At 61.7% G+C, this 20,628-nt stretch overlaps 2 protein-coding genes across 3 annotated transcripts; one reads left to right on the forward strand and one right to left on the reverse strand.

Moving 5' to 3' along the window:
• Window positions 1–435: 435 nt before the first annotated feature.
• On the forward strand, window positions 436–10,936 carry LOC101675701 (translation initiation factor IF-2-like). 2 transcript variants are annotated; one of them, XM_045068818.1, is made up of 3 exons: window positions 436–1,228; window positions 2,046–2,184; window positions 10,739–10,936. In XM_045068818.1, the coding sequence occupies exons 1-3, from the start codon at window positions 880–882 to the stop codon at window positions 10,860–10,862; spliced, it is 612 nt and encodes a 203-aa protein (XP_044924753.1). In that variant the 5' UTR covers window positions 436–879; the 3' UTR covers window positions 10,863–10,936. The 2 variants fall into 2 exon arrangements, with proteins under 2 accessions (XP_044924753.1, XP_044924752.1); XM_045068817.1 differs by lacking the exon at window positions 10,739–10,936 and having other exon boundaries at window positions 2,046–7,958.
• LOC106005692 (proline-rich protein HaeIII subfamily 1-like) lies at window positions 10,371–18,645 on the reverse strand. Its single transcript, XM_013055673.2, has 2 exons — window positions 16,997–18,645; window positions 10,371–15,308 (listed from the first exon to the last, which is right to left on the reverse strand). Exon 1 carries the CDS (start codon window positions 18,643–18,645, stop codon window positions 17,731–17,733), a length of 915 nt encoding a protein of 304 aa, XP_012911127.1. The 3' UTR covers window positions 10,371–15,308; window positions 16,997–17,730.
• Between the last annotated feature and the right edge of the window lie 1,983 nt (window positions 18,646–20,628).

A 20,628-nucleotide genomic window follows, 5' to 3' on the forward strand; every position in this document is an offset into this window, starting at 1 on the left:
ACCGGTGGAGGGAAGCGCAGCGGGAGGCTAGGCCCCGGGGGCTGTGTGGGGACAGCAGCAAGCCGGGAAGGCCCACAGCCAGTTCCTGGCCCGGGACCCTGGGTTTGTGGGTTCAGCCCCCAGTCTGGGTTAACTGGTGTGCAGGTGGTGAGGGGAACGGGCCCGGCTCACACACGGCCCTCCAGACCGTGACAGCAGCGCAACTTCATGATCGAGCCTGTTAGTCACCTGACTTTCAGAAGGCGAGCACGGCAGCCCCAAGTCACAGAAAGAGGAGAAGCGCTTTCCGGCTGAGCCTGGCCTCCCGCCGGCCTCCGGGGCCCCAGCCAAGCGTCTCTAACCTCGGCAGCGGCCAGCCGGAGAGGCCTTGCTCCAGGCTATTTTAAGCACGAACAAAAAAGTCAAAGCAGCTGTAAAGCGAACATTTTAGGGACATTTCCATTTCCTGGGGTGACGGAGCGGAGCCGGGCCCAGCCGCAGGATCCTCCGCCGGCCAGACCCCAGCTCTGGGCACGGCACGTCCTGGCCTTGGGCTGGCAGCCCGGTCTCGCGGTCTGGCGGGCGTGTAAATGCCGAGTTCGGTGATTCATCGGGGCGGGGGTGCTGGGCCAAGGCCGAGGCGGGCCCCACCGTAGCCCAGGACGAGGAGCAGAGGACGCCCCGCCCCGCCCCTCCACAGCCCACAGTCAGCCCTGCAGTGGGCCCCCAGCTTCCCCCACGACTGCCTCCAGGGCCCAGGCCACGGTCTCCTCGGCCTGGGAGACCCTCCAGCCCGCCTCGGTTGCCCAAGGCGCCTGGACGTCTCCGACCAGATTCAGGAGCGGACGGGGAGCCGACGCCCCGGGGCTGAAACACCACCTTGACAACAGGGCCGCAGTAATGACGGAGGTTCCTTCCAGTTCCGGGGACGAGGAGCCAGGGCCCCTCTGGAGGGCCCACCCGCTGCTGCTCGCCCGCCCGTCCCCAGCGCCCGCACAGAGCGCGTCCAGGCCCCGAAGGCGGGTCACCCACACGTTGGCTCTTCGACTTTCCGGGGGAACAGGCTCTTTGCTCAAGCAGCCCTTTGTCCCACCCAGAGTGCCCACAGGGGCCCGGACACTGTCTGCTCCTGCACTTGGGCCCTGTCCTGGAGAGACCCACATGGTACTCACTGGCGGTGGGCAGCCGCTGGTCCATCTCCCGGGGAGTCCCGGCACCCACCCCCAGCAGCCGGCTGGTTCCTCTAAGGGTAGGAGGGAAGGGAGGGTCCCAGGCTTGGGAAGGGGGAGGGTGGGGGAGGGGGAAGGGCAGAATGAGCGAGACGGGGGAGGGAGCGCGGGCCCTGTTCTCCGGCAGGAAGCTCAGCCTGCGACCCCCAGGGAGAGGCATTATCTTGTCTGTGTCCTTCCGGGGCTCTGCAGGCCTCTGGACCAAGACCCCCTCCCCACAGTTCTGGGGGAAGCCCGATGCCAGGGCAGCCCAGCCACCCACTCTCTGAGTTCCCTGGAGGCCCATGGCGCCTGTGCTCAGCTGGCCCCAGGTCTGGCAAGCAGGGTAGAGAGGCCCGTACCCAGGGCCCAGCCGGTGGGTGGGCGTTGCTGATCGTGCCACGGCGCAGAGGGCACGTGGACGACCCCCGGGCGCTAGCCCGGCCCCCTTGCCTCCAAGGCTGTCACCGGCCTGGGGCATGTGGAGGTGAGACCCAGCCTGGGCTGCATAAATGCCCCTTTGTCTGTCATTACCTCAAATCAGATGTCGCCTCTTAAAGGTTGGCCTTTACCGTGAGCAAAAAGATAAATATGGAGTTTTATTTTCTCAGTAGGACGGTGTAGGTCAGGAGGTCTGTCGCCCCTGCCCCACGTACCCACCCAAGCTCCTGACTCCCACCTGCACTTCCTCTGGGCCAGGGCCAGCTCACCGGTGCACCCCTGGGTCCCCTGCAGCGTGGGCCTAGGCAGGCAATGTCCCGACCTGGGCTCTGGCATGAGGAGGCCATCCCACACCGGGGAAGCCGGCTTTACTCCATCCTGTGCCGGGCCACTCACGTGGGGTGGCCTCTCTTTCAGGGTCACCTTCCCCATGGCCAAGTCCACGGGCCCCAGTGAAGGGGCCGCGTCCGTTCCCCAGGCCTCAGCTGCAGGCCAGAGTCCAGCCAGGGCGGCGAGGGACCCAGGACTCCGGGCGTGAAGCAGGACACCTGGGAAGGTGGCGCAGAATCCCTGCCTTCTCCTTGGCTTCTTGGGAAATCAGCCCCCTGAGTGCATACGTCGAGGGCAGGCGGAGGAGACATCTGCACGGGGGCTGGCGGGCATGAGACACCTGGGCGTGGGATGCTTCAGGCAGGCCTGTGGTCACCGGGGATCGCCCAGTGTCCTGGCGGCTCAGGTCCGCAGCACGGCGCCCATGGGAGCCAGGCGCTCCAGCCACAGCCTCCGGGCCCGCGGCTCGTCGGCACGCTTCTCCCCGCAGCACCCGGCCCTGCGCGCCGGGGGGCCCTGGACAGCGGTCCCCGTTGACCCCACGGCGCCGCATTGTTCCCCACGAGCCCAGCCCCAGGAAGCGGGGGCGCGGGAAAGGGGCCATGGAGACCTCATGAGGGCTCTGCGTCCCCCGAGGCAGACAGGTTGAGCCTGGCTAGCGGCCTTTCAGCCCACGAATTATTTTTCAGGAGGAAAAGGCTCATCTTTGCCAAGAGGTCTGGGAGGCAAGCATGGAAATGGTTACTTCTGGCCCGGGAGGGTCACCTGGAGAGGTGGGGTCAGGGGTGAGCACGTGAACCCCCTAGGCCTGGCTGGCCTCGTTCTCACCTCTGGAGACCCCGAGAGGCCGGGTCCCAGCCTTAGCTGTGCGTTCCAGCTGGTGGCATTCCACCGTCCTCAGGCGACCACTCCTGGGGTGGGGGCACCACGACAACACGGTCTGTGCGCCCCGGAACCTGCGCCTCTCTGGGTCTCACGGAACATTCATCGCCTGAGGGCCACTTTGGCTCCCTGGCTTGGGCGCCGTCCTCTTTAGTATTTTGTGGGTCACTGCCCTCCCCCCAGCCCAGGGTCATTCCAGTGCAGGGAGCCTTGGGGAAGTTCCTGTTTCCCTAGGGGCTTCCTGAGGAGCCTGGGCTGGGCCCCCCACCTCCCGTGTTCCACTCTGTTTCTGTGCAGAGAGGGCGTGAGTGGCTCTGCCCCGGGTGCCCCGGGACGTCCGGCTCACTTTCTCTGAGTCCTGAGTTAGCTCGATCCGGGGCCCCAGGGCTTTCTCTCCCCGATGCCCTGTGGGTGCAGCTTTAACACAGGACGCGACCCCACAGAAGCGGGAAGGGCACCGGGGCTCCGCGGTGAGGCTGGCGTCCAGCACTGGGGGCAGGCTCTCCTCCAAGTGCTCTCTGGCTATGGAGGACGCTGGGGTCTGAGGCCGAGGCTGGAGACCGTGCTGGCTGAGCCGGAAGCCCTGGGCCGGGGGGAGCAGGTTGGGGGTGGGCGGAGGACCCTGCGGGCACGCCCTGGGGTCAGTGTCCTGTGTGGGGCACAGGGGTTCACGGGAGGCTTGGCCTCTTTGCTGGGGTGTGGCTCCCCCAGAGCAGCACCTACGGCCGCTTGCATCTTCATCAGCAGAACGGCCGTCCCGAGGGCCATGACACTCCCTGGACAGCTCAGGGTACCCCGGAGAGGTGCTGGCCTGACCGCGGCTTTTCCCGTGGAAGCAGATGACAGGCTGGGCATTCAGGGACTCCTGGACCCCGAGGTGGCTCAAGGTCCCACAGGCTCTCGGGCTATGACTTCTTTCCTCGGGAAACCAGGACGACCTCTGGGCACTTTGCGGACCGGCTCCCCCCAGGTGTGGACTAGACATCCCACAGGACCCCGGGCTTCAGAGGCCCCACTAGTCCGGAAATCCCGGATCCGTTTCCAACCAGGAACCACGTTTTCACTGGGACCCCACACCCACGGGCTCTTCGGGGGCTCTCTGGCCTCTGTGGAGGGCCCTGAGCTGCCACAGGGGCCTCCATGGGGTGCCCAGGAGGGGGTATCAGGTGGAGGAAGGCAGGAGGGGGGATCCAAGCCCTGGGCCCAGGAAGGGCTTGAGGGTCCAGGGTTGGGGGGTCAGGCAGCCTGGCCATCGGCTATGTCCCTTGCTTTTCCAGGGGCTCTGAGCTCCCCCCAGGAGGGGCTCTGTCCCAACCTAATAATAACTCCCAGCCTGGCCCCAGCGGCCAGCTATTTTTAGAGTCCCTAACCCAGCCCCCATGTGACTCAGCAAGACCTCAAGCCGGGATGAGAAAGTTGTGGGTGGCCCGCGGCCAGGATGCTCCAGGCAGCCCGGAGGCAGGCGTGGGCAGCAGGGGCCCAGAAGCAGGCCAGGCCAGCCCAGGAGCCCTCCCGCCTCTGGCCTCCTGGGAGCCTCAGGCCCTCCGCCACCCCCACCCCGCCCATTGCTCTCTCCCGCCTGCCGGCTCCTCCCCCCAAGCGGAGCACGGAAAATCTGATGTCAGAATTCCAGTGTTGGCAAAGAGTGCGACTGACCTTCACCTCCGGGGGAGCCGTGAGGCCCCAGGGGCTGGGCCTGGATCCCTCCCTGCCCTTGGTGTCCCTAAGCGCCCTGGGACCATGGCCCCCTTCCCCTCGCTGACCACCCCTACCCCAGGGTGGCCCTGGTCCCCAGCTCTGGGGGTCCCACCCAAGCCCCGAGCACTTGATGGCACCACCAGGTGTATCCCAGGCCGGTGCTGCCCCCCGTAGCCCGGGTTCATCGGGTGGCCGGCCAGGCCATCTGTTACTAAAAGGGCTTCTGGAGCAGGTCAGCCGGGCTGAGTGGAGCTGGGGTGGCGAATCCCTTGCCCAGCTCCGAGCACAGCCCTGCCTGGCCAAAGCCCCTGACCCCGTGCACTCCGAGCCTGCAGGATGTTTGGGAGGGCAGGGGGGTCAGCAAGAGAGCCGTGTACGCGCACGTGAGCACGCTCGTGCGTCGCTGCGCGCCTGAGTGCCCACCCACGCATGTACCGTGCACACGCGTTCCTGGGTCACTGTGTGTGCCCACCTACGTGTGTACATGCGTGTGCGTGTGCCCATGTGCCGCTGCGTGTGTCTGCCAGGTTGTACATGCGTGTGGGGGTGTTCGCGCGGCACACTGGGTGGCACCCATACACACATGTGTACAGTGAGTCCGTGTGAGTGCACGTCCACGTGCACATGTGTGTCTGCATGCGCGCGTGTGCTGCTGAGAGTGCATGCTCGTGTACACATCAGTACACGTGTGCTCCTGTGCTGCTGGGAGTGAGCACAGCCCACACTGCACATGTACACACAGATGCGTGCTTGTGTGTGTCACGTGTGTTCACATGCATTCACATGCATGTAAACGTGTGTGTGGCAGCTTTTCTCCCTTGGAAGCACACGAGATCCCGCAGCGCCTCTGGTCTCAGACAGGCACCCTGACAGATGTCCCCGCTGGCTGCCCGGCCCCTTCCCACCCAGCAGGAGCGGCGCGGGCACCTGGAGCTGGGGGCTGTGCACGGACTAGATGGGGATCCCAGCCGGAAGGAAGAGCCCAATCTTAGAGCCCTGTCCCCCTCTCCTGGCAGGTCCCGTGGCTTCGGGAAGGCCCTCACGTGGGCAAACATAGGTGCAGACAGCCCGGAAGGGCGGCGGCCAGAAGCGCCCGGCTTCCCACGCCCCGGGGGACGGGCTCGCGCCCCGGTCCCTTCCGCCTGGTCTCCCAAGCACCACCAGGTGTCCCCGTGCCATTCTCCTGTGTTCCCCAGAGGGCGGTGATTCAGAGCAGCGGCGCCGCCCAGGGTCGCCCAGCCTCGCAGCCTCCGGACCGGCCCTCGGTTGGTTTCTCTGCTCCGCGCGTCAGGACGCGCCTCTGCTTAGGGAGAACATTGCTTCCCAAGGCGGATGATGACGGTGGTTATGCCCGACCAGTCCTGCCTCTTCTCCTATTCCTAGGTGTGTCGTCCAGGGAAGTGAGGAAAAACGAAAAGCCGTTTTCTGGAAGGAAAGTATTATGCTGTTTTTCATTAACTTCAAAATCCCTTAGAAAAAGGTTTTCATTTAAAATATCTGGCTGCCGGCCCTTGTCACGGACTGCTTCTTAAACTTCCCACTAAGACACCCCTGAGACAGAAACACGGACACCCACCACACCTGGGCAGCCTGGGCAGGGATTTCTGCTGGCTGGTGGACGTCGACTGATGTCCCCTGTCCTCTGCTGCCCATGTGCCAGACCCCTCAACCTCCCTTTCAGAAACCCCAGCCTATGCCCACCAGAAACCTGAGGGGCCCTCTTGGCCCTGGGGGGCACTTTCTGAGGCAGCTGGGCTGTTTCCCAAGAGCCCCTCTAAGCCCCTGCCCTTCTGAATCCCCTCGGACTGGCGGAGGGCAGCGAACCTCCCCTCGGTGAGCGGGAGCCTGCCTGGAGGGCTCCCCATGGGGACTGAGGGCCAGGAGAGCGGGAGCCGTGGACCGAGGGCCCGGGACAAAGGCGGCTGGAGGACAGAGGAGCCCCTAGGCATGGGCCCCCCGGGGGGCTCCACGCAGCAGCCCTTGTGGGCGGGGGTGCCGCTCCCCCCAGGGAAGGAGGAAAACCAGTCCCCAGTCCTGCCATTGGCAACATGGAATGGAACCCTGTGCGCACACGTGTGTCTGCACCCACACACCGCAACGTACGCTGCGCATCACGCGCACACACAGAGCACACATCACGGAGCCCGTAAGCTAGTCCTGCGGAGAGGAGGTGAAGTGGCGTCCCGGCCGATAACATCAGGAAGAACGAGTCTTTGGGCAGGAAGGAAACTGAGGCAGCACCGAAGTCTGAGCTGGAGGAGGGGCTTCCAGGGGACGCGAGCGGGGGGCTGCCGAGGGGTGCGCACGGGGGGGGGCACCGGAAGTGAGCCGTGGCCGCAGCCCCCCAGCTGCGTGCCCCAGACCCCGCGGGACCAGCCATGGGAGCCTGTGCGCGGACACTCGGGAACCCCGGGCCACGCCTGCAGAGGGTCGGTGTCTGTGCTGAGAGACACCGCGGGCTTCCGCCCGCTTTCGGCACAGGAGGGGCATTCAAAGCTTCGGGGATCGGCTGAAGTAATTGTTTTACAAAATGCCGTGTGTCGTTGAAAGAACGCACCTCTTGGCAGGTAGGTGCTAGATCTTCCTTATGTGTTCGTGGATGAGACCTCAGGACCCTGACCGAGAAGGTCAGGCTGTGCGGGGCACCGGCCCCGGCCCCTCGCTTCCGCGACAGGGGCCGCCGGCAGAGCTCGCAGGTGGGACACGGACAGCCCCTCCTCTTGCTGGGCTGGGCCAGCCTTCCTGGTTTGCACGGAGACCCCCGGCCACTAGGAATGAAAGTAAACCCCTCAAAGAGCAGAGCCCCTCTCACCGAGTGGTTGGGACCTCATGGAATTGCAAATACTACCTATTACACTTCTGGGACAGACAAGTGCTCTACTCAGAGGTAAACCAAGGGTCTTCGATGTCCTTAGGAGTAAGAATGAAGATCTGGGGGTTTCAACTACATTAATTGAAGAACTAACTTGAGGGGAGGAACGGAGTATCTTATGAGCAAAACCTAAAAAGTTAGAAAAACAATCAGAACTGATCAATATATCCAATTCCTGGTCCACGGACAAAATGGCAACAAAAAGAGATCCATGTCAAACGGAATCCAGAAACAGAACGAAAATACAAATAAGCAAAATCATATAATAAGACATGCAGTTAAAATATGAAAATCCCAATAAAATAATTTTATAAAAAATAAGTTAACAAAATGGCCTCAAGAAACTTGAGAAAATAACATACTCATGAAAGAAATCGAGGAAGACTCAGGAAATGGAAAAACATTCCATGCTCAAGGATTGGAAGAACAAATATTGTGAAAACGTTTGTGCTACCCAGAGCAAGCTACACATTCGAGGCAATCCCTATCAAAATACCAACTTTTTCCACAGAGCTGGAACAAATAATCCTAAAATTTGTATAGAACCAGAAAAGACCCCAAATAGTCAAAGGAATGTTGAAAAAGAAAACCAAAGTTGGTGGCATCACAATTCCAGACTTCAAGCTCTATTACAAAGCTGTCATCATCAAGACAGCATGGTACTGGCACAAAAACAGACACACAGATCAATGGAACAGAACAGAGAGCCCAGCAATGGACCCTCAACTCTATGGTCAACTAATCTTCGACAAAGCGGGAAAGAATGTCCAATGGAAAAAAGACAGTCCCAACAAATGGTGTTGGGAAAATTGGACAGCCATGTGCAGAAGAATGAAACTAGACCATTTCCTTACATACACACAAAAATAGACTCAAAATGGATGAAGGACCTCAATGTGCGAAAGGAATCCATCCAAATCCTTGAGGAGAACACAGGCAGCAATCTCTTTGACCTCAGCCGCAGCAACATCTTCCTAGGAACAATGCAAAAGGCAAGGGAAGCCAGGGCAAAAATGAACTATTGGGATTTCATCAGATCAAAAGCTTTTGCACAGCAAAGGAAACAGTTAACAAAACCGAAAGACAACTGACAGAATGGGAGAAGATATTTGCAAACGACATATCAGATAAAGGACTAGTGTCCAAAATGTATAAAGAGCTTAGCAAACTCAACACCCAAAGAACAAATAATCCAATCAGGAAATGGGCAGAAGGGGCACCCAGGTGGCTCAGTTGGTTAAGTGGCTGCCTTCAGCTCAGGTCATGATTCCAGGGTCCTGGGATGGAGCCCCACATCGGGGCTGAGCTCCTGCTCAGCAGAGAGCCTGCTTCTCTCTCTCCCCCTCTCCCTGCCACTCTACTTACTTGTGCTCTCTCTCTAGCTCTCTGTCAAATAAACAAATAAAATATTTAAAAAAAAGAGAAAGAAATGGGCAGAAGACACGAACAGACATTTCTGCAAAGAAGACATCCAGATGACCAACAGACCCATGAGAAAGTGCTCCACATCACTCGGCATCAGGGAAATACAAATCAAAACCACAATGAGATCCCACCTCACACCAGTCGGAATGGCTAAAATTAACAAGTCAGGAAATGACAGATTCTGGCGAGGATGCGGAGAAAGGGGAACCCTCCTACACTGTTGGTGGGAATGCAAGCTGGTGCAGCCGCTCTGGAAAACAGCATGGAGGTTCCTCAAAAAGTTGAAAATAGAGCGACCCAGCAATTGCAATACTGGGTATTTACCCTGAAGATACAAACGTGGTGCTCCAAAGGGGCACGTGCACCCGAATGTTGATAGCAGCAATAGCCAAACTATGGGAAGAGCCCAGATGTCCATCGACAGACGACTGGACAAAGAAGATGTGGTGTGTATATGTAATAGAATATGACTCAGCCACCAAAAAAATAAAATCCTGCCATTTATAAGGATGTGGATGGAACTCGAGAGTGTTATGCTGAGAGAAGTAAGTCAATCAGAAAAAGACAATTATATGATCTCGCTCATGTGTGGAATTTAAGAAACAAGACAGGGGATCATAGGGGAAGGGAGGGAAAAATGAAATAAAAGGAGATCAAAGAGAGGAGACTCTTACTCCAGGGAGCAAACTGAGCGGCTGGAGGGGAAGGGCCGGGGGAAGGGGTGACTGGGACGGGCACCAGGGAGGGCGCGTGCTCTTGGGTTCTTGGGCTCTTGGGTGATGTGATGAGCACGGGCTGGGATATAAGACCAGTGAGTGAAAACTACCTCTGAAGGCAATAGTGCACTGTATGCTAATTAATTGAATTTAAATTTAAAAAATTTTAAAACAAACTTGAGGAAAACTGCACAGGCAGTTTTTTTTAAATAACTATAGAAGATTTTTGAAGATCATTATTTAACAATCACCTGTAAACAAAGGTTGCCCGGCGAACCCCTTCCAACATGTAAAGAACAAGCAGTTCCCACGCCACAGACCTTTCCGGTAAAGACGAGGGGCTTCCTAGCTCAATAGAAGAGACCAGCATAACTTCGATCAGGAAATTGAAACTGATTCCAAAACACGTATCAGCCACCCAGATGCAGAGTCGAAGCTGGAACACTAGCACGTCAGAATCACAGCGACGAGGAAGGCCCTCCCTCCCGGGTGCAGGTACGGTTTGCTCCAGGAATCCAAGAGCAAGTAACGGGTAAGCTCGGTCCGGGACAAAGGGCTACGGAGAGAAATCTCATCCTCTCCACAAAAGCCACAGGGCATTTGATCAACTCCCAAATCCGTCCCAGCAGCCTGAAGAAACTGTGATGAGACTACTACGGAATGGCGCGGGGGTTACCCTGGGAAATGCTGGGGCCCAGGCTGAGGTCCGCGTGCTGGCTGTCAGGTTGTGTGGGTGGCTCGGGCCGGAGCAGGGACTCACCAGGCGGCTCCAGGCATCTTACACTCAGGGGAGGAGCATGGGGTCGTCTGGCCGCAGGGGTCACGGCTCTCCCCGCGGGCTCTGCTCCTAACAAAGCCCAGTCCCCACCCATGTCTCAAAGCCCAGATTCTGGTCTGCCGGCTGTGTCCTGAAAGCAGGGCTGGGCAGTCAAAGTGCTGCTGTGAGGCGCCATCCCGGGAGAGGCAGGGACGGGGGTCTGTGTGGTTGTTTGGGCTCAGCCAGCCCGGTGTTCTGCTGCTCTCCCCTTTCCCACCCGCACTGAGCTGGGCACGTGATCCAGGCATGGCAATCGTCAAAGCATCATCTCTTCCTGGTCAGAGGTGGGCAAGTGCCCCCATGACAGCCAATGAAGAATAATGAGAATTCTGCTGGGAATTCCAAACAAATACGGTCATTCCTCCCTCAGGTTTGTCCCTGTGGGAATGGTCTGGAGCTGTTGCAGCCATCCTGCGACAAAGAAGAGAGTGGAGCCAGAAACCAGCCTGGGATGCTTGATCAAGCCATACCTGAATCTTAAGCCATGTGAATGAATAAATGTCCTTGATGTTAATGTGGTTGTTTTCTGTCTTGTATAATTAAGAGTCTAGACTGGCACAGGCTTCAGTCATAGCAGACTCCACGCACACTCAGCCCTATCTTGATGTTCTGAAAATCCAGCCGCCCTATCCCTACGAGAAGGCCCCGTCCCCAGGTGGAGGTGCTGGACTCCCCAGATCCCAGACCATGGCAAACCCTGGCTGGAGTCCTGTGAGTGCTCCCTGTGTGCCCTGACCAGGGCTCTGGGGGTGGCCCGATCATTCCATGGGCCCGGGGCCCTGAGACGTGCACCAGCCCCAGCAGGCAAGACAGCTGCCCAGGGTAGTCTCTGCCGTGGAGCAGCCGGGGGCTGAGCCCGATGTCCCTGTGAGAAGCAGCGGCTTTCCTTCTTCCTGGGAAATGCGCTCAGCACGCCTGGGGACGCCCTCACGACCCAGTGCGGCTCGGCTCGCCTCTGCAGCCTTGGAGGAGAAACACGAGAAGTGCTTTCAAGAGGGTTTTGTTGCACACATGACACTGCGGTGAAGAATGACTTTTTTCCATTGCTCCGTCCAGAACATGGCCACTTCCTGCCCCTGGAAGGGCCCCATCTGTCCGGAGGTCCTCTGTCCACAGTGTAGCCGCGGCCTTGTTTTGCACGCCTGCTGACCGGCTCCTGCACGTTTTCCTACGAGCTGCTTTCACACGCGCCTGCCCCGGGAGCCTCACGCCCTCCCATTCTGCAGTCAAGGAAACCAGGGCTCGGAGGAGCAGCTGGCGGACGTCAGGGGCGGGGGAGGCTGAGGGGCTCCCCACCTCCCTTATGTCACTTCAAATCCCAGTGTGGACCCCTCCGCTCCCCGAGGGTCCTCAGGGACGGGCGCACACACTGAAATCCCCTGAGACCGAAGCTCCACGGGGCGCTGCGTGGGGGCAGGCCCAGCCGCCTCCGTGCCCAGCCGTCCTGGGGGCGCTGCGCTGGGCGTGGTCTGAGCCCGAACAGTCCCGGGGCCCCGCCGTGTCTCCGGGAAGGGCAGGCTGCTGCTGTCGATGCGCGTGGTCCCCGGGGTTCTGGGGGGCGTCCCTCAGGCAGGTGCCTGGGGCCGGCCGTCTGGCAGGCAGACACCAAGCCTCGCCCACCCTCTGCGGGGCACGGGCTCAGGCCGCTCACGTGGCCCTGTCGCGGCCGGCGACAGCCCGTCTGGCCTCCACCGGCCTCCCTGGGGGCCCTCCTGCGCCCTGCCCCGAAGACAGGACCCTGAAGCCCGAGTCAGCCCCGCCTCAGGGTTTCCGGCGCTCGGCCAGCGTGACGCGCTCCGTGGCCTCTTTCCGAGAGTTCGCGCGGGAGCTGTGCTCCCCTGCCCAGCCTCTGACGGCCCCTCCGGGACGGGTTTTAATCTTGTCGCCAAGCTGAAATGTGAGCCACCTAATCAGGTCGGCGCACTCAGGCCGGAGACGAGCTCCCTCGATCCTGGGAAGGACGGGTCCCTGTCACTCGCTTGCAACCTCGTCTGTGTCTGCGCCGGGAAGGGGCCGCGGCTCTGGTGCGCGGGATGTTAAGGGCTGAGGCCCCGGGTCTCGCCCGAGGGCAGGCTGAGCTCCCGCAGAGGCTCTGTCCCTCATGTCCCCCTGGACCAATGTCCTTCGCAGGCCCTGGGGGCAGGGGGAAGCCATAAGCCAGGCTCCCTCCAGAACGCGCCTGCACAGAACCCAGGACTCGGCTCTGTGAAAGCACCCAGGGCCCCGTCTCCCCCCGGCCGCTCCCTGTTCACAGACGCTGGCCCCTCCTCGGCCTGGTGGGGGCACCGGCCTGGGGCTTTTCTCTGGGCCACTCCCTCCAGGTATGAGCTCAAGGCTGGGGATGACTCCCCCATTCTAGGCAGGGCACGAGTGCCACAGGGACCAAGCTCACGTTGGGAGGGCAGCCACGGCCATCTCCGGGGCACATGTCACCACTGCCCGTGCTTCTCCGCGGCCGCAGTTCTCGTCCGGCCTGGGCTCTCGGCTCACGCATCCTTCTCAAGGCCCCCTTGGGACCTCAAGCGCCACCAGGGCGTGTGAGGAAACAAGGTGGTGTGTTAGGTGAGTGGCAGGGACTGAACCTGGGGCCTCTGAGGGAGCCTCTTGAGGTACGGGAGCTGCCCTTAGGACCCTCTGTCCATCTCCTACACTAACCACCCTGAACACAATGGCTACCTTTAGGATTTGGGGGGCCAAGCCCTGGGAAAATCGGACCACTCGTTACTTTTATCAGAGATTCAGAGAACAAGTTCCCGCTGCCCCTGAAGGCTGACAATGCTCCCAGAAGGGGCACGAGCCTGTGCCCCCTCGGCCACCTGCCAGCAGGGAGGGGAAGAGACCCGCCCCTGGGAGACCCTCTCGGAGGCAGAACGGGGGTCTGCAGGATGGTCTGGGGCCTCCTGGTCTGAGGGAGGGGACAGCCTCAGGCAGAGGAGCACTGACGTACCACGGGGGTCCTCAGGGCCTCCGTGGGCCGTGGGGAGCTCTGGGCTTCCAGGGTCTCAGCCAGGCCTGGGCCTGTAGCCTGCACGGACCGGTCACTGAGTTGGGGGCCAGCCAGGGACTCTGGGCAGCACCTCTCCCTCGAAACATCAGCTGGTTGAAGGGGCTGCCTTTGTGCCCTGTGCTGTGGTTCCCAGTCACCCGGGCACAAGGCTGGGCTCCTCTCCCTGCACCCACAGACGCCTTTGGCCCGAGCTGCTCCCGGTGCGTGACCGGCTGACATGTGTGACGTGTCTCCTGTCACCCCAACTGGGCCTTCGTCGGGCCTTCTCTAGGGGAAGGTATGTGGGGCCGATCAGAGCCCCCAGGACCTCAGGGTGGGCCCAGCCAGGGATCAGAGGTGGAGGAGCGGCAGCCCACCTCGAAGGTCACGACAAGGACGCTCCGGGGACTGGTGAGGGCCACAGCGGGAGCCCCTGCTGTGGGTCCCGGGGACTCGGAACCCCTGTGCCCTCCGCCTCGGGTGTCAGTCCTGTGCGTCGGAGACGCACAGGCCTCCGAGTGGTTCCCGACGCCTCTTCTTTGAATGGAGGAGGGATGAAGCCCACCGAGTCTGCTGCCGGCCGCCTGCGGACACTGGGAACCCGTCTCCTCTGGAGGAGAGTCAGGAAAACGTGATCTGGGCAGATCCTTAATAACCGACCTTACAAGTCACCATCACCAGAGACAAATCTAAAAAGAGATTTCCTTTGTCATTGACTCATCTTGGCCTACATACCGTGGGAAAATTCCACCGCCGCTCGCGTCTGACCCAGGCGCGCCCCGGAGGCCCGCGCTGGGTGGGGGCGCGACCCGCGTCGGGACCGTCTCCCAGGGCACGGGCAGGCAGCCGCGGGGACCCCCGGCGGCGGGGGTGCAGGGGGCGGGTGGGAGACGGGTCCCACGTGGGGCGCGCCCCACCCACACCGGCCTGTGGAGCCGTCTTAGGGGACACGCTCCCTTCGGAGGGACCGTGCAGCAGCCGGGGGTGCCCGCAGAGACGTGCGGCCGTGCGCACAGGCGACTGTGGAGCGTCTCCGTTGCCTGCAGGAGAGGCCCGTTCCCCAGACCCTTGTCCTGTATCCCCGCCGCCCAGCCCGAGCGGCCACGCGGCCACCTTCCGTGTCCGTGCACCCCGTGCAGGGCGTTTCGCAGCACTGGATCTCCGGATGTGCGGCTCCACGTTCTCTCTGCCCCCTGAGTGTGGGCGGCCCCTACATCTGGGTGACTTTTGCTCAGTGAGTCTAACTTCGAGTTCCAAGAATAAGTTCACCTTAAGGATGTGAGGAAAGACCTGCTTCCTTGTTCAAGTTCAGACACCAGGGCAGCAGGGAACACGGGTCACGGGTGTCCGGGCCCTGCAGAGCCTTGACTCTCTGCAGGACCTCGCCTTCGCGGGGACACGCTGGCTGCCCAGTCACACCTGAGACCCCGTTCCCAGAGTGGGCAGCAGGTTTCTCTTAGCAAACAGTCCCCACTGTCGGCGGCTCGCCCAAGCTCCAAAGCCGCAGCCCACACTCCGTCCTTCCCGCTGGCTCCCACGCTCAGCTCTGCTCCTCCAGAGGAAAAGCTGGAAGGGGCCACCCAGGGGAGGAGGCCCCCACATCAGGCCTCGCTGACAGGTCCCGCCGCCTCCCAGCAGACGAGCTCAGCCTCCTCAGGGGCGGGAGAGGCACAGTGAAGTGTAGGAAGGTTCTCAGAGAATCAAACCCATAGTGTTCATTAAATCTGTTCTTCTTTCTTGTCCATGATTTGCTGGTTTCAGTTAAAACTCTTCAGAGAACACACGGGAAGATGCTCTGTCCCCCACCGTCACCAGCTCCCAGTTTTGAGGAAATCATGTCCGAAAGGAATGGGTCACTCCCAAGGGGGCGATGTGCTCTGAGCAGGGGACAGGGCCACTCAGGACGTTCACTACCAAAATGGAAGTGGTCTGGCCAAGGCTGGAAGGACTGGTCCTAGGACAAAAGAAACGTCCCAAAGCTTGTTCCTGGGGACTTTGACTTGAACGTGACCCGTCTACAGTGACTCGGACTGAAAGACGAGGACAAGTGAGGGAGAGGGCCTGGGCCCGCCGGGACAGGGCCCGGGGAGCTGGGGGCACCGGCGGCCGTGGAGGGAGGAACCCAGCAGGTCCGACACGCGGCCGTAGCTTCAAGCAGACCTGAAGGGACCCCGTCTCCCAGAGGAGACCCAGACTCAGCCCGTGGTGGATCCAGGACCGGCCCAAGAGGACCGAGGCTCAGCCCAGGCCGGACCCGGGCCCAGCCGACAGCTTCTGGAAGAGGAAGCCGGGCCACAGGAGACGCACGCCGCTTTGGACTTGGGACGTTGGAGAGGCGCTTCCCGGCCCGCCCTTTCCCTTAACCCGTAGCACCTCTGACTTGTCTTGCACTGTTGAGAGAGGTATGTGCTGCCCTTCCTGAGATCACTGGAAACGTCCCAAACCCACGCGGGGGTCAGCAGTCGGAGCGACAGGTGGACTCGCCCGGCCACAGGCCCCCACGCACAGCCAGAGTCCCCCAAGAGCACGCAAGCCGCGGGAGGAAGTCAGATTAACTTCCCTTCCGTCAGTGCCGGACTGGACACCGTCCGCCGCCAGGCCGTTCTCTGTGGCGTGGCCCCTGTGACCCGCCGAGCCCCGCCCTAGCCATAAGGCACCCGCCCACATCCCCCATGGGGGGCCACCAGCTTCTGGCCGGCACGACCCCTAGACTCAGGTGGAGGGTCTGCGCAGGGCAGAGAGCATGGTGTTGGGGGACGGCTGGGTCCCTACACGTGGCACTCTGCTCCCCGGTGCTCTCGGGCGGAGGGGCCTCGGTCCAGGCCTGGCCAGCCCGCGTCCTGCCTTCTCATCCGGTCTCAGAGGAGGCTGTCACTTCAGCTCCGCAGGGGCTGTTACTCCACCTCTAAAGGCCGTCTTGGGTCCCGGTTCCCGTCTGTGAAACCGGAATTTCTGGAAGAGACTGTTTGTCCTTGTGGCTGGGTGTGTATGACTGTGTGTCCCCATGGCCACGTGTGTCCCCATGGCCGTGCCTGTGCCCGAGCAAAGCACATCACCTGCGTGAAACACAGACTTGGGCCCCGGGGGAGGGTGAATTTGCACATCTACGTGCAACTGTGTGTGTGTGTGTGAGAGAGAGAGACCGGGCAGGACACGTATGTGCACAGGCATGTGACCAGGCTCGTGGAACTTTCTGGCGGGCTAATCTCCAGGTGGCCCTGGACAGTTCCAGCCTGTGGTGTTCCCCAAGAGGGACCCCAAACCGCAGCAGGGGCTCCTAGCCACTGCTCACCGGGGCACCTCCAGGAGTGGGCAGCCTCCCATGGCTCCATCCTGGGGAGGAGGCTGTGATCTTTACGAGGCTCCCCACAGGGAGAAGGCAGGAGGCACGCGGTGCAGGCGAGGCCCTTGGGGAGGTCCTACCTGGGCAGAGGGGCCCGTGGCCAGCGGCGTCCTGCAGCTCTGGCCCCAAGGGCCCCAGGAGCGTGCAGGAACACGGAGAGGAGGTCTCCAATCAGGGCGAGGGTCTGGCTCCCTGCCTCTCATCAGCGTAAGAGCCTGGGGCTCAGAGAGGTTAAGAAGCAGCCTAAGGCCCCCAGCGGGTGAGTATCGCAGCCAGGATCTTCAGCCAAGCTGTCCTACCTTCAAAGGGGTGACCCGGGGGGGGCGGCCGACTGGAGGGAGAACGGATGTCCGTCTGCTTCCGGAGAGACCTGAGGTCTGGGGCTCGTGGTGGGGCTGCGACGGACTTCCAAGCTGGGGGCGAGGACCTGCGCCTGCGGCCTGCCCTCCTGCCCTCACCCGTGACTCCGCGCAGCACCCTGGAGCCAAGGCCCCCCGGGCGGCATGTCGGTGGGGGGCCGTGGGGCCGGGGTTGGAGGAGCCAAAGGCCAAGGGAAAGAAGGGGCAGGACGTGCCGCCTGGTGAGTCACAGAAAAGGAAGCCGTGACGACTCCCTGGAAGGAAGTGAGGGGTCCAGCGTGCTCTAGCCAGGACCAGCAGAAGAGCCCTGGGGAGGGACGTAGGGTGCTGGACATCTCTCGGCAGGCCGGAGGCCAGGCCAGCGCTCCCGGCAGGAAATCATGCATCCCTGGGGAAAGAGGCCCCCAGGGCCCCTCCAGGCCCTGTCCTGGGCCCCCCCCCCGCACCCAGTTAGGTCCTGACTGTACCCTTCTGGGACGGCTCGTGCCTGCCTGCCGAGGGAGACGGAGTGGGAGAGCCCCGCAGTTCACCCTGCCTGCAGAGTTCCTGCCGTCCAGCCCCTGCCCTCTGCCCGTCCCGGAGGGCGAGGGCTGGCTGCTCCCTCGGCCAGAGGGTGGCTGCTCTGCCAGGGGTCTTCTGCCCTTCCAGCGAGGGACCCGGAACGGCCCAGCGGGTCACAGGCCTGCGTCACAAGGGTAGTGCCGGGGGAGTGGACCCGACAGCCTCAAGCCAGTGTGGAGCTGGGTGGGGTGAGCCTCCGAGGACACCAAAGGCTGCCGGGGCCAGGCAGAGAGGAGCGTCCACAGACGCTGACAGGGACCCCTCGGACAGCCTGGACCCTGCTCGCCTGCTCCCCACTGACCAGGGCTCTGCAAACAGGCAGTCGGGCAGACAGGGGAGGGGGAGAGGGGCAGGGCGCCAGGGAGGGCATGGGGTGGGTAGATTAGGGTGTGGCCCAGCTCTTGGGGGAACATCCAGGGCCGTGGCTTCTGCCCATCCTTGGGGGTCGATGTTGGAGGCCCGGGAGCCCGAGGGTGGCGGGGAGAGAGCCCAGGCCTCCGGCTCAGCCGACACGCGTGATCTGGGTGCAGGGAGACCCGTCCCGCCCCCAGGGGACACAGGCCGAACAGACATGGGGTCCCGTGGCTCCTGGTTTCCCACTCCCACCCTCCAGGAGGCCCTCGCCCAGGACCCTCACAGGAGGACAGCAGGAGTCCACGATGGGGTACGCCCCCCACATCCGGAGCCTGGAGGGGCCCTGTGAGGCCGGACCGGGTGTCACCCCAAGCTTGTGTCTTTCCTTCAGGAAGAAGCCTGTTTACAGGGGGACCCCCATGTCTCTCCGCACCTCGCACCTGCACGGGCCGGGGGTGCGCAGGGCGCTCTGTCGTTGGCCAGGGTGGCGGGGCCCGGTCTGGGGAGCGCGCCGCGCGTCTCGGGCCCTGCTTGCCGCGCTCTGGAATTTCCGCTTTGTCAGAAAGCCCACGTGGCTTCCCAGACAGGCCGAGACCACGTCCTCGCGCAGCCGCGGCCCCGAGGACGTCTTCGCAGAACACGGCGCCCCACGGGTTCCTGTCAGACTTGCTCATCCCGTCCAGCTGATCGGGTCTCCCATTCACGAGTCCCGCAAGATGACGGAGGGCCTCCCCTGCGGTCCCCGCTCACCGCGACCCGCTGTGCGTCTTAACTGTTCACGGCTTTGCTCCCTTTCTCTTGGGCTGTTTGGGTTTTCTTACGCTTCCAGAAATCACGTACTCACAAAACACCGGGGGGGGGGGTCCTTTGGAATTCGTGTCCGTTACAAACATCTTTATCGCTAAGAATACCGTCCTGTGTATTTGACAAGGAGAAAGGTCTGTGACTCAGTGCGGTGACGGACACGGATAAACCCGTGGCGGCGGTGCGCGTGTATAAATGCCCTCACCGAAGCGTCGGGTCGCCCGCCGTCCACGGTATCCTGTCGACTCGATCCCAAGCAAACGTGTCCCCCGGCAGCGGCCCGCATTTCAGCACGGTGGTTTTAATGAATGTAAGTTTTCTTTTTTGGTCAATCTTTTTATACTTAAGTCCTCTCTTATGACAAGATCACAGAAATAAGTATCAGCTATTGTCACCCAGAAATTGCACTGTTTATATTTCTGCTCAAATCTGTGTCTTCTCTTATTTTCATGGGTTTCAGGCTCTCGCTTTCTCTAAGTGGGACACTCGCCTCCTTAATGTTCCTTCTTTTCTGCTGTTGAGGCTGCATGCTGCCCTCCTGACCCCGGCCAGGCCCCGGGCGTCTGTGCCTCACGAGCCGCAGTCCTTGCCCTCGGGGAACTCGGGAGGCCTTGGAGGCGCGCGGGCCAGGCGGCCACTCACGGCGGCTGCCGGAGTCAGGGGGGTGGGGCTCTCAGGCGCTGTCCCATAGGGTGCGGGTCAGATGCGCCCGTGTCTGCCTGCTGTGTCCGGGTTCTCGGCCACCCACCGCAGAGGCTGGGCCTGTCTCTGGCCCCACACCCCTGCCTTGTAGACAAAGCAGTTTCCTGAAGGAAGCATCTGGAACAATTTCTTGCTGTGCTCCAAACGGGGTTTCCAGAATCTTCTGGGCTTGCTGGTGGGCTCCCAGGAGGACTTTCTCAGGCATGTGACGCTATAGCTCGTGGTTCTCCAGTGCCTCTGAGGAGCACGAGAAGATACTCTGTGACCCCAGGGACCACGTGGCTCTGCCGGGTTCTGTGTGTTGGAGGAGGCCTGGGATTGGATCTGCCCTGAAGAGCTCCTCTTTGTCCATGGGCCTCGCAGCAGCACAGAAGCACGAGACCCCACCCCAGTCTTGGGACCCAGGTGGACACGTGACCTCCAGAGGGGGTCAGAGTGTGGCTCAGGAAAGGACTCGTGTGGCTCTGATACACCTGCTTCCTCACTGGCCAGCGGAGGGTTCAGAATGCAAGTCAGCCGTGTCGGGGAACGGAGCGTGGAGCTTTCTGTCCCAGGGTCACAGACAGAAGAAACACAGCTCTGTGAGGGCACGCCCAGGAAACAGGCTGTCTGCCCTTGTCCATTCATGAGCGAGTGCGTGCGGGATGAAGGAAGCAGGGCCAGGACGCGCTCGCCTGTCCCCACGGTTGGGCCAGCGTCCATGGGCCAGCGGCCACTGTCAGTGTGTCCCACATGCTGGGAAGGCCCTGTGAGCAGAGGCTTCTATGTGTCCACGTGGACCCCGACTCCAGCGTCTCACGAGGGGTGGCAGCTCCGTCCTGGGGGCCCACAACCAGGAGCCGGCATGTGTCAAAGACTGGACGTGGCTTGATGACAAGCCCGTGGACTGAGAAGCCCGAGGCTGTAGGAGAACCACTTGGACTGAGCAGGCAGCAAGAAGGGGACAGCAGATCCCCAGTGGGCTCTCCCCAGCATGGGGATGGCTCGGCGAGGTGCCCCCTGCTCGTTGGCCATCAGGGCCCACATCAGGAGGCCCCTCGGGAAATGGCAGGGCTCTCAGACCTCCTTCCCAGACCCTGGGATCCATGCCCGGGTCAGGCTCGTCAGCCCAAATTCCCCTCCTCCTGGAACCACAGAGCGTGACCTGACCT

This window comes from Mustela putorius, unplaced genomic scaffold (genome assembly GCF_011764305.1).
Source record: "Mustela putorius furo isolate JIRA1106 unplaced genomic scaffold, ASM1176430v1.1 tig00003909_pilon_pilon_pilon, whole genome shotgun sequence".
Taxonomy (NCBI): domain Eukaryota; kingdom Metazoa; phylum Chordata; class Mammalia; order Carnivora; family Mustelidae; genus Mustela; species Mustela putorius.